The sequence below is a fragment of the Engystomops pustulosus genome, chromosome 8, assembly GCF_040894005.1.
Source record: "Engystomops pustulosus chromosome 8, aEngPut4.maternal, whole genome shotgun sequence".
Lineage (NCBI taxonomy): Eukaryota > Metazoa > Chordata > Amphibia > Anura > Leptodactylidae > Engystomops > Engystomops pustulosus.
This window is the reverse complement of record NC_092418.1, coordinates 14,845,459-14,859,135: the sequence shown is the minus strand read 5'-3', so window position 1 is coordinate 14,859,135 and position 13,677 is coordinate 14,845,459. Positions and strand designations below refer to the sequence as shown.

General features: G+C 40.6%; 1 protein-coding gene across 1 annotated transcript; it reads left to right on the top strand.

Moving 5' to 3' along the window:
- Positions 1-10,422: 10,422 nt before the first annotated feature.
- On the top strand, positions 10,423-13,252 carry LOC140076030 (NXPE family member 4-like). Its single transcript, XM_072122557.1, has 5 exons — positions 10,423-10,527; positions 10,884-11,584; positions 11,759-11,820; positions 12,262-12,480; positions 12,676-13,252. The coding sequence occupies exons 1-5, from the start codon at positions 10,423-10,425 to the stop codon at positions 13,221-13,223; spliced, it is 1,635 nt and encodes a 544-aa protein (XP_071978658.1). The 3' UTR covers positions 13,224-13,252.
- Positions 13,253-13,677: the final 425 nt, after the last annotated feature.

The window sequence follows — 13,677 nt, the reverse complement described above, 5'->3', positions numbered from 1 at the left end:
ATACTGGAGATCCCCAGGTTATACCGGCTGTACATATATCATTATATACAGGAGATCCCCAGGTTATACCAGCTGTACATATATCATTATATACTGGAGATCCCCTGGTTATACCGGCTGTACATATATCATTATATACAGGAGATCCCCAGGTTATACCAGCTGTACATATATCATTATATACAGGAGATCCCCAGGTTATACCAGCTGTACATATATCATTATATACAGGAGATCCCCAGGTTATACCGGCTGTACATATATCATTATATACTGGAGATCCCCAGGTTATACCGGCTGTACATATATCATTATATACAGGAGATCCCCAGGTTATACCGGCTGTACATATATCATTATATATAGGAGATCCCCAGGTTATACCGGCTGTACATATATCATTATATACAGGAGATCCCCAGGTTATACCAGCTGTACATATATCATTATATACAGGAGATCCCCAGGTTATACCAGCTGTACATATATCACTATATACAGGAGATCCCCAGGTTATACCGGCTGTACATATATCATTATATACAGGAGATCCCCAGGTTATACCGGCTGTACATATATCATTATATACAGGAGATCCCCAGGTTATACCGGCTGTATATATATCATTATATACAGGAGATCCCCAGGTTATACCAGCTGTACATATATCATTATATACAGGAGATCCCCAGGTTATACCGGCTGTACATATATCATTATATACTGGAGATCCCAAGGTTATACCGGCTGTACATATATCATTATATACAGGAGATCCCCAGGTTATACCGGCTGTACATATATCATTATATACAGGAGATCCCCAGGTTATACCAGCTGTACATATATCATTATATACAGGAGATCCCCAGGTTATACCAGCTGTACATATATCATTATATACAGGAGATCCCCAGGTTATACCAGCTGTACATATATCATTATATACAGGAGATCCCCAGGTTATACCAGCTGTACATGTATCATTATATACAGGAGATCCCCAGGTTATACCGGCTGTACATATATCATTATATACTGGAGATCCCCAGGTTATACCGGCTGTACATATATCATTATATACAGGAGATTCCCAGGTTATACCGGCTGTACATATATCATTATATACAGGAGATCCCCAGGTTATACCGGCTGTACATATATCATTATATACAGGAGATCCCCAGGTTATACCAGCTGTACATATATCATTATATACAGGAGATCCCCAGGTTATACCAGCTGTACATATATCACTATATACAGGAGATCCCCAGGTTATACCGGCTGTACATATATCATTATATACAGAAGATCCCCAGGTTATACCGGCTGTACATATGTCATTATATACAGGAGATCCCCAGGTTATACTGGCTGTACATATATCATTATACACAGGAGATCCCCAGGTTATACCGGCTGTACATATATCATTATATACAGGAGATCCCCAGGTTATACCGGCTGTACATATATCATTATATACAGGAGATCCCCAGGTTATACCAGCTGTACATATATCATTATATACAGGAGATCCCCAGGTTATACCAGCTGTACATATATCATTATATACAGGAGATCCCCAGGTTATACCAGCTGTACATATATCATTATATACAGGAGATCCCCAGGTTATACCAGCTGTACATATATCATTATATACAGGAGATCCCCAGGTTATACCAGCTGTACATATAACATTATATACAGGAGATCCCCAGGTTATACCGGCTGTACATGTATCATTATATACAGGAGATCCCCAGGTTATACCGGCTGTACATATATCATTATATACAGGAGATCCCCAGGTTATACCGGCTGTATATATATCATTATATACAGGAGAACCCCAGGTTATACCAGCTGTACATATATCATTATATACAGGAGATCCCCGGGTTATACCGGCTGTACATATATCATTATATACAGGAGATCCCCAGGTTATACCGGCTGTACCTATATCATTATATACAGGAGATCCCCAGGTTATACCGGCTGTACATGTATCATTATATACAGGAGATCCCCAGGTTATACCGGCTGCACATATATCATTATATACAGGAGATCCCCAGGTTATACCGGCTGTACATATATCATTATATACTGGAGATCCCCAGGTTATACCGGCTGTACATATATCATTATATACAGGAGATCCCCAGGTTATACCGGCTGTACATATATCATTATATAGAGGAGATCCCCAGGTTATACCAGCTGTACATATATCATTATATACAGGAGATCCCCAGGTTATACCAGCTGTACATATATCATTATATACAGGAGATCCCCAGGTTATACCAGCTGTACATACATCATTATATACAGGAGATCCCCAGGTTATACCAGCTGTACATATATCATTATATACAGGAGATCCCCAGGTTATACCGGCTGTACATATATCATTATATACTGGAGATCCCCAGGTTATACCGGCTGTACATATATCATTATATACAGGAGATCCCCAGGTTATACCGGCTGTACATATATCATTATATACAGGAGATCCCCAGGTTATACCGGCTGTACATATATCATTATATACAGGAGATCCCCAGGTTATAGCGGCTGTACATATTTCATTATATACAGGAGATCCCCAGGTTATACCAGCTGTACATATATCATTATATACAGGAGATCCCCAGGTTATAGCGGCTGTAAATATATCATTATATACAGGAGATCCTTAGGTTATACCAGCTGTACATATATCACTATATACAGGAGATCCCAAGGTTATACCGGCTGTACATATATCATTATATACAGGACATCCCCAGGTTATACCAGCTGTACATATATCATTATATACAGGAGATCCCCAGGTTATACCGGCTGTACATATATCATTATATACTGGAGATCCCCAGGTTATACCGGCTGTACATATATCATTATATACAGGAGATCCCCAGGTTATACCGGCTGTACATATATCATTATATACTGGAGATCCCCAGGTTATACCAGCTGTACATATATGATTATATACAGGAGATCCCAAGGTTATACCGGCTGTACATATATCATTATATACAGGAGATCCCCAGGTTATACCAGCTGTACATATATCATTATATACAGGAGATCCCCGGGTTACACCGGCTGTACATATATCATTATATACAGGAGATCCCCAGGTTATACCGGCTGTACATATATCATTATATACAGGAGATCCCCAGGTTATACCAGCTGTACATATATCATTATATACAGGAGATCCCCAGGTTATACCAGCTGTACATATATCATTATATACAGGAGATCCCCAGGTTATACCAGCTGTACATATATCATTATATACAGGAGATCCCCGGGTTATACCAGCTGTACATATATCATTATATACAGGAGATCCCCAGGTTATACCGGCTGTACATATACCATTATATACTGGAGATCCCCAGGTTATACCGGCTGTACATATATCATTATATACAGGAGATCCCCAGGTTATACCGGCTGTACATATATCATTATATACAGGAGATCCCCAGGTTATACCAGCTGTACATATATCATTATATACTGGAGATCCCCAGGTTATACCGGCTGTACATATATCATTATATACAGGAGATCCACAGGTTATACCAGCTGTACATATATCACTATATACAGGAGATCCCCAGGTTATACCGGCTGCACATATATCATTATATACAGGAGATCCCCAGGTTATACCGGCTGTACATATATCATTATATACAGGAGATCCCCAGGTTATACCAGCTGTACATATATCATTATATACAGGAGATCCCTAGGTTATACTGGCTGTACATATATCATTATATACAGGAGACCCCCAGGTTATACCAGCTGTACATATATCACTATATACAGGAGATCCGCAGGTTATACCGGCTGTACATATATCATTATATACAGGAGACCCCCAGGTTATACCAGCTGTACATATATTATTATATACAGGAGATCCCCAGGTTATACCGGCTGTACACATATCATTATATACAGGAGATCCCCAGGTTATACCAGCTGCACATATATCATTATATACAGGAGATCACCAGGTTATACCAGCTGTACATATATCATTATATACAGGAGATCCCCAGGTTATACCGGCTGTACATATATCATTATATACAGGAGATCCCCAGGTTATACCGGCTGTACATATATCATTATATACAGGAGATCCCCAGGTTATACCGGCTGTACATATATCATTATATACAGGAGATCCCCAGGTTATACCAGCTGTACATATATCATTATACACAGGAGATCCCCAGGCTATACCGGCTGTACATATATCATTATATACAGGAGATCCCCAGGCTATACCGGCTGTACATATATCATTATATACAGGAGATCCCCAGGTTATACCAGCTGTACATATATCATTATATACAGAAGATCCTCAGGTTATACCAGCTGTACATATATCATTATATACAGGGGATCCCCAGGTTATACCAGCTGTACATATATCATTATATACAGGAGATCCCCAGGTTATACCGGCTGTACATATATCATTATATACAGGAGATCCCCAGGTTATACCGGCTGTACATATTTCATTATATACAGGAGATCCCCAGGTTATACCGGCTGTACATATATCATTATATACAGGAGATCCCCAGGTTATACCGGCTGTACATATATCATTATATACAGGAGATCCCCAGGTTATACCAGCTGTACAGATATCATTATATACAGGAGATCCCCAGGTTATACCAGCTGTACATATATCACTATATACAGGAGATCCCCAGGTTATACCAGCTGTACATATATCATTATATACAGGAGATCCCCAGGTTATACCAGCTGTACATGTGTCATTATATACAGGAGATCCCCAGGTTATACCGGCTGTACATATATCATTATATACAGGAGATCCCCAGGTTATACCGGCTGTACATATTTCATTATATACAGGAGATCCCCGGGTTATACCGGCTGTACATATATCACTATATACAGGAGATCCCCGGGTTATACCGGCTGTACATATATCACTATATACAGGAGATCCCCAGGTTATACCGGCTGTACATATATCATTATATACAGGAGATCCCCAGGTAATACCGGCTGTACATATATCATTATATACAGGAGATCCCCAGGTAATACCGGCTGTACATATATCATTATATACAGGAGATCCCCAGGTTATACCAGCTGTACATATATCATTATATACAGGAGATCCCCAGGTTATGCCGGCTGTACATATATCATTATATACAGGAGATCCCCAGGTTATACCAGCTGTACATATATCATTATATACAGGAGATCCCCAGGTTATACTGGCTGCACATATATCATTATATACAGGAGATCCCCAGGTTATACCGGCTGTACATATATCATTATATACAGGAGATCCCCAGGTTATACCATCTGTACATATATCATTATATACTGGAGATCCCCAGGTTATACCAGCTGTACATATATCATTATATACAGGAGATCCCCAGGTTATACCGGCTGTACATATATCATTATATACAGGAGATCCCCAGGTTATACCGGCTGTACATATATCATTATATACAGGAGATCCCCAGGTTATACCGGCTGTACATATATCATTATATAGAGGAGATCCACAGGTTATACCGGCTGTACATATATCATTATATACAGAAGATCCCCAGGTTATACCATCTGTACATATATCATTATATACTGGAGATCCCCAGGTTATACCAGCTGTACATATATCATTATATACTGGAGATCCCCAGGTTATACCGGCTGTACATATATCACTATATACAGGAGATCCCCAGGTTATACCGGCTGTACATATATCATTATATACAGGAGATCCCCAGGCTATAACGGCTGTACATATATCATTATATACAGGAGATCCCCAGGTTATACCGGCTGTACATATATCATTATATACAGGAGATCCCCAGGTTATACCGGCTGTACATATATCATTATATACAGGAGATCCCCAGGTTATACCGGCTGTACATATATCATTATATACAGGAGATCCCCAGGTTATACCGGCTGTACATATATCATTATATACAGGAGATCCCCAGGTTATACCGGCTGTACATATATCATTATATACTGGAGATCCCCAGGTTATACCAGCTGTACATATATCATTATATACAGGAGATCCCCAGGTTATACCGGCTGTACATATATCATTATATACAGGAGATCCCCAGGTTATACCGGCTGTACATATATCATTATATACAGGAGGTCCCCAGGTTATACCGGCTGTACATATATCATTATATACAGGAGATCCCCAGGTTATACCGGCTGTACATATATCATTGTATACAGGAGATCCCCAGGTTATACCGGCTGTACATATATCATTATATACAGGAGATCCCCAGGTTATACCAGCTGTACATATATCATTATATACAGGAGATCCCCAGGTTATACCAGCTGTACATATATCATTATATACAGGGGATACCCAGGTTATACCAGCTGTACATATATCATTATATACAGGAGATCCCCAGGTTATACCGGCTGTACATATATCATTATATACAGGAGATCCCCAGGTTATACCGGCTGTACATATATCATTATATACAGGAGATCCCCAGGTTATACCGGCTGTACATATATCATTATATACAGGAGATCCCCAGGTTATACCAGCTGTACAGATATCATTATATACAGGAGATCCCCAGGTTATACCAGCTGTACATATATCACTATATACAGGAGATCCCCAGGTTATACCAGCTGTACATATATCATTATATACAGGAGATCCCCAGGTTATACCAGCTGTACATGTGTCATTATATACAGGAGATCCCCAGGTTATACCAGCTGTACATATATCATTATATACAGGAGATCCCCAGGTTATACCGGCTGTACATATTTCATTATATACAGGAGATCCCCGGGTTATACCGGCTGTACATATATCACTATATACAGGAGATCCCCGGGTTATACCGGCTGTACATATATCACTATATACAGGAGATCCCCAGGTTATACCGGCTGTACATATATCATTATATACAGGAGATCCCCAGGTAATACCGGCTGTACATATATCATTATATACAGGAGATCCCCAGGTTATACCAGCTGTACATATATAATTATATACAGGAGATCCCCAGGTTATGCCGGCTGTACATATATCATTATATACAGGAGATCCCCAGGTTATACCAGCTGTACATATATCATTATATACAGGAGATCCCCAGGTTATACTGGCTGCACATATATCATTATATACAGGAGATCCCCAGGTTATACCGGCTGTACATATATCATTATATACAGGAGATCCCCAGGTTATACCATCTGTACATATATCATTATATACTGGAGATCCCCAGGTTATACCAGCTGTACATATATCATTATATACAGGAGATCCCCAGGTTATACCGGCTGTACATATATCATTATATACAGGAGATCCCCAGGTTATACCGGCTGTACATATATCATTATATACAGGAGATCCCCAGGTTATACCGGCTGTACATATATCATTATATACAGGAGATCCACAGGTTATACCGGCTGTACATATATCATTATATACAGGAGATCCCCAGGTTATACCATCTGTACATATATCATTATATACTGGAGATCCCCAGGTTATACCAGCTGTACATATATCATTATATACTGGAGATCCCCAGGTTATACCGGCTGTACATATATCACTATATACAGGAGATCCCCAGGTTATACCGGCTGTACATATATCATTATATACAGGAGATCCCCAGGCTATAACGGCTGTACATATATCATTATATACAGGAGATCCCCAGGTTATACCGGCTGTACATATATCATTATATACAGGAGATCCCCAGGTTATACCGGCTGTACATATATCATTATATACAGGAGATCCCCAGGTTATACCGGCTGTACATATATCATTATATACAGGAGATCCCCAGGTTATACCGGCTGTACATATATCATTATATACAGGAGATCCCCAGGTTATACCGGCTGTACATATATCATTATATACAGGAGATCCCCAGGTTATACCAGCTGTACATATATCATTATATACAGGAGATCCCCAGGTTATACCGGCTGTACATATATCATTATATACAGGAGATCCCCAGGTTATACTGGCTGTACATATATCATTATATACAGGAGGTCCCCAGGTTATACCGGCTGTACATATATCATTATATACAGGAGATCCCCAGGTTATACCGGCTGTACATATATCATTATATACAGGAGATCCCCAGGTTATACCGGCTGTACATATATCATTATATACAGGAGATCCCCAGGTAATACCGGCTGTACATATATCATTATATACAGGAGATCCCCAGGTTATACCAGCTGTACATATATCATTATATACAGGAGATCCCCAGGTTATGCCGGCTGTACATATATCATTATATACAGGAGATCCCCAGGTTATACCAGCTGTACATATATCATTATATACAGGAGATCCCCAGGTTATACCGGCTGCACATATATCATTATATACAGGAGATCCCCAGGTTATACCGGCTGTACATATATCATTATATACAGGAGATCCCCAGGTTATACCATCTGTACATATATCATTATATACTGGAGATCCCCAGGTTATACCAGCTGTACATATATCATTATATACAGGAGATCCCCAGGTTATACCGGCTGTACATATATCATCATATACAGGAGATCCCCAGGTTATACCGGCTGTACATATATCATTATATACAGGAGATCCCCAGGTTATACCGGCTGTACATATATCATTATATACAGGAGATCCACAGGTTATACCGGCTGTACATATATCATTATATACAGGAGATCCACAGGTTATACCGGCTGTACATATACCATTATATACAGGAGATCCCCAGGTTATACCGGCTGTACATATATCATTATATACAGGAGATCCCCAGGTTATACCGGCTGTACATATATCACTATATACAGGAGATCCCCAGGTTATACCGGCTGTACATATATCATTATATACAGGAGATCCCCAGGTTTTACCGGCTGTACATATACCATTATATACAGGAGATCCCCAGGTTATACCGGCTGTACATATATCATTATATACAGGAGATCCCCAGGTTATACCGGCTGTACATATATCATTATATACAGGAGATCCCCAGGTTATACCGGCTGTACATATATCATTATATACAGGAGATCCCCAGGTTATACCGGCTGTACATATATCATTATATACAGGAGATCCCCAGGTTATGCCGGCTGTACATATATCATTATATACAGGAGATCCCCAGGTTATACTGGCTGTACATATATCATTATATACAGGAGATCCCCAGGTTATACCGGCTGTACATATATCATTATATACTGGAGATCCCCAGGTTATATCAGCTGTACATATATCATTATATACAGGAGATCCCCAGGTTATACCGGCTGTACATATATCACTATATACAGGAGATCCCCAGGTTATACCGGCTGTACATATATAATTATATACAGGAGATCCCCGGGTTATACCGGCTGTACATATATCATTATATACTGGAGATCTCCAGGTTATACCGGCTGTACATATATCATTATATACAGGAGATCCCCAGGTTATATCGGCTGTACATATATCATTATATACAGGAGATCCCCAGGTTATACCGGCTGTACATATATCACTATATACAGGAGATCCCCAGGTTATACCGGCTGTACATATATCATTATATACAGGAGATCCCCAGGTTATACCAGCTGTACATATATCATTATATACAGGAGATCCCCGGGTTATACCGGCTGTACAGATATCATTATATACTGGAGATCCCCAGGTTATATCAGCTGTACATATATCATTATATACAGGAGATCCCCGGGTTATACCGGCTTTACATATATCATTATATACAGGAGATCCCCAGGTTATACCATCTGTACATATATCATTATATACAGGAGATCCCCAGGTTATACCAGCTGTACATATATCATTATATACTGGAGATCCCCAGGTTATACCATCTGTACATATATCATTATATACAGGAGATCCCCAGGTTATACCGGCTGTACATATATCATTATATACAGGAGATCCCCAGGTTATACCATCTGTACATATATCATTATATACAGGAGATCCCCAGGTTATACCGGCTGTACATATATCATTATATACTGGAGATCCCCAGGTTATACCAGCTGTACATATATCATTATATACAGGAGATCCCCGGGTTATACCGGCTGTACATATATCATTATATACTGGAGATCCCCAGGTTATACCAGCTGTACATATATCATTATATACTGGAGATCCCCAGGTTATATCAGCATGGGTCACTAAACACATATCTCCCTGATTTGTGTGTCCACAGGATGGTGTCCGGGTATAAAGCTTCGGTGACGCGTAGAACATTTCTTTCATTAATCATTGCTGCAATTTTTTTAATGAGCTTCTTCTGTTACCGGTACCGATTTCAGGTGACTTATCTTTAGATTCCGTTGTTAGGTATATATTATTACAGTATATAGTATATATTATTATATGTAGTGGTTATAGTACATTTGTTGAAGTGGAATTTCTATTCTTAGATCTAAATGTTAACATATAGGCTTCCTGCAGCCACCACTAGGGGGAGCTCACTGTTTACCTGTAGACATAATTTCTTATTGAGTCTTCTTTGCAAGGATTTCTTAGAGGAACGGTTTATGAAATCAGGGATGAGATTGAGGTGGCGGATGATGTGATAGGTTGTAGTCCAAAATTTTTACTTTTCTATGGTCTATCAATGTACATCACAGATCTTGCTTGTTCTTCTCCGCCCCATAAACTGTAGAATTCACTGCAGAAGATTCTTCACACTTGTATCGTTCCACCTAAAGAGGAAGAAGCCGCCTCAAAGACCGAGCTACAAGTAAAAGTAGATGCAATGTATGAAAAACTGGAAAAACTCATCCCCAAGGTCAACTTTACAAACTTCAACACCACCACAAGTGGGCGACGTAGTACGGTTTCCCTCGCGACCCCTCAGGAGACTTACTGCATTGGAGAAGACCTTGTGGTACAGGTGGATACATTCGACCACTTGGGCAACAGGAAGACGTATGGAGGAGACTTCATAAGACCGAGACTCTTCTCTGGAGACCTCGGAGCTGCCGTGACGGGAGTCATAAAGGACTTCAACAATGGGTCGTACCAAGTCCACTTCCCCTTGTATTGGGCCGGAAAAGTCCACGTCCACATCCTCCTCTTCCATCCCAGTGAAGGGGTGGCTGCCTTGTGGCGCGCTCGACACTCCAGTCTAGGAGTTCTTGGTTTTGTGGGCAAATTTGAACAATTCGGTAAAGAAACGGTGGCCAATTGTGGTTTTGAACTCAAGGAAAACCGTGAGATCTGTGAGTACAAGGACGCACTAGACGAGGAGGCCTTCTACTGCTACAAAGCTCCAGGCTTCCCTTGTGAAAGTCTAAGAGACATGATGGGCTATGAGCGGCTGAAATCTTACCTCACGACTGCCGAAAAGGAGATGTTTCAGAGGTAAGATGTCCGTTCTGTAGTCTCATCGCGGCCAATTACCGGTCCTTTGATATGTGTAGCATCTAGCATGTTCTCTAATGGTCTCCAGTCAACAATAGGTCTTACATGAACTGACAAGATTTCACATCAGAACATATAAAATCCAAAACTTTTTCCATTTTTATCTTTTTTTAGACCAAATGTTGCTGTTGAAATCCCACCAACGTTTCAGGCCGTGACGGTAACCAGATGTGGAGGTGAGATACCTTCAAGATACCTTCAAGATACCAGATGGTTCATCGGTGGAGCCTTAATGATGACTATGGTCTTAGACACATGATGAATATTGTAGGGGTTATGGGCGAAGGGGTGCTAGAGGGTGTCCCTACACTTTGAGTGAGGTGTCATACAACAGGCAGATGACGAAATTAGAAAGTACACAAATTGAGGAGACCATGAATTTTGCCAAACTGTAAATTAGAGATTTACCCAAAACCAAAAGTTAGAATACCCCAAAGTCAGAACAGTTAACATGGAAATGCACAGGGAGTGAGGCCAAAATTGGTGGTCTGTGGGTCATGAGTATCCAAGATTCCATGCATGAACTCAGAGGAGGCTATCACCCTACTTTAGATACCAATGGTCTAGGAAGGACTACTCATAAGAATGTAATGCTCTTGACCTTGTCATGTTCCCAGATGTAACAGAAGCCCCAAAGCCAAAATGTCAGCCTGGGCTGGGGTCCCCTTTCCCGAGTGGATACTACTACAAGAAAATCTGGAACCCCACATACTGTAACATGACTTCCTACAAAACTGGAGACGACTTCATGAGATGCCTACAAGGGAAGAAGCTCTACCTCATCGGAGACTCCACGTTACGCCAGTTCATGATGCACTTCACCGAAGGGATCAAGAGTAAGACGTCTGCTTAGATACTTGACATCTGTCCTGCATTCTGGGACTGAGACTGCCATGTGGAGTCCTCTGCTCAGAATGCAAGATGAGTTCAATGAAAATAGTAACAGTTAGCCGTAATCCTTTCCGTAAAACCATAAATCTGTTCTCCTGCTCTTTATCCTTGTCTCAGATAACTTTGTCTCTCTCCAACAGTAGCGAAGTATTTCCGATACCACGGAAGTGGATGGTTGGACTGGCACAAAGCTCTAGAAGCCATCAATTTGGAGAAAGATCTGTACATCTCCTATAAGAGACATGGATTCCCATTGGAACATCCCACCTTCTACTACTTCAAGGAGGACCTGTACACCAGTCGTCAGATTGACCGGTGCGCCGGGGGGAAGGACACGATTATTATTGTATCACTAGGGCACCACTTCAGACATTTCCCAGTTAAGGTTTTCATTAAACGAGCCTTCAACATCCGGAGGGCGGTGGAACGTCTGTTCATCCGGAGTCCTGACACCAAGGTCATCATCAAGACGGAGAATACCAGAGACATCTACTGTCCGGTGGAGATGCAAGGGGACTTCCATGGTTACACTCAGTATCTGGTCCTCAGGGAGGTTTTCCAGGGGATCAATGTTGGCTTCATAGACGCTTGGGACATGACGGTGGCATCGGCCAATGTGGTTGTCCATCCTCAGGCATATGTCTTCGAAAGTATCATGAGTCTGGCTTTTAGTTTTGCTTGTTCTTGATAATAAAAAGAGTTTGGGAAAACAATGGTTCTGTTTATAAGATAATATAATCCTTTATTAGTCCCACATTCAGAGCGTTACAGCAGCAGAGAGAGAACAAGGACAGAACAATAATATTGAGATAAAAGAACAAAAATAATAAAAAAAGACAACAAAAAAGACAAGCAATGATCAGCAGTTTTATATTCACTTCGATGGGACCTGCAGGGACTCGCTAGGTGGTGACAGCACCGGCGCCAGAACTGGACATACCCGGGCAAGTGCCTAGGCCCAGAGCTGCTGGGGGGACCCACATAAACTGTACATAAGGAATCCATGGGGGTGAGGGAGGAGTTATATATAATAACCATGAGGGGGCTCTATACAATATAACCACAAGGGACCTGATTGATATGATATAGTATTGGTATGATTTAGTTTCTGAATTTTTAATGCCGCCAAGTGAGTTCACTAC

Coding starts and splice junctions, on each gene's coding strand:
- LOC140076030 (XM_072122557.1), top strand. CDS start 10,423: ATGGTGTCCGGGTATAAAGCTTCGGTGACGCGTAGAACATTTCTTTCA. Junction 11,585..11,758: donor GAAAAGGAGATGTTTCAGAG/GTAAGATGTCCG, acceptor ATCTTTTTTTAG/ACCAAATGTTGCTGTTGAAA. Junction 11,821..12,261: donor GACGGTAACCAGATGTGGAG/GTGAGATACCTT, acceptor TCATGTTCCCAG/ATGTAACAGAAGCCCCAAAG.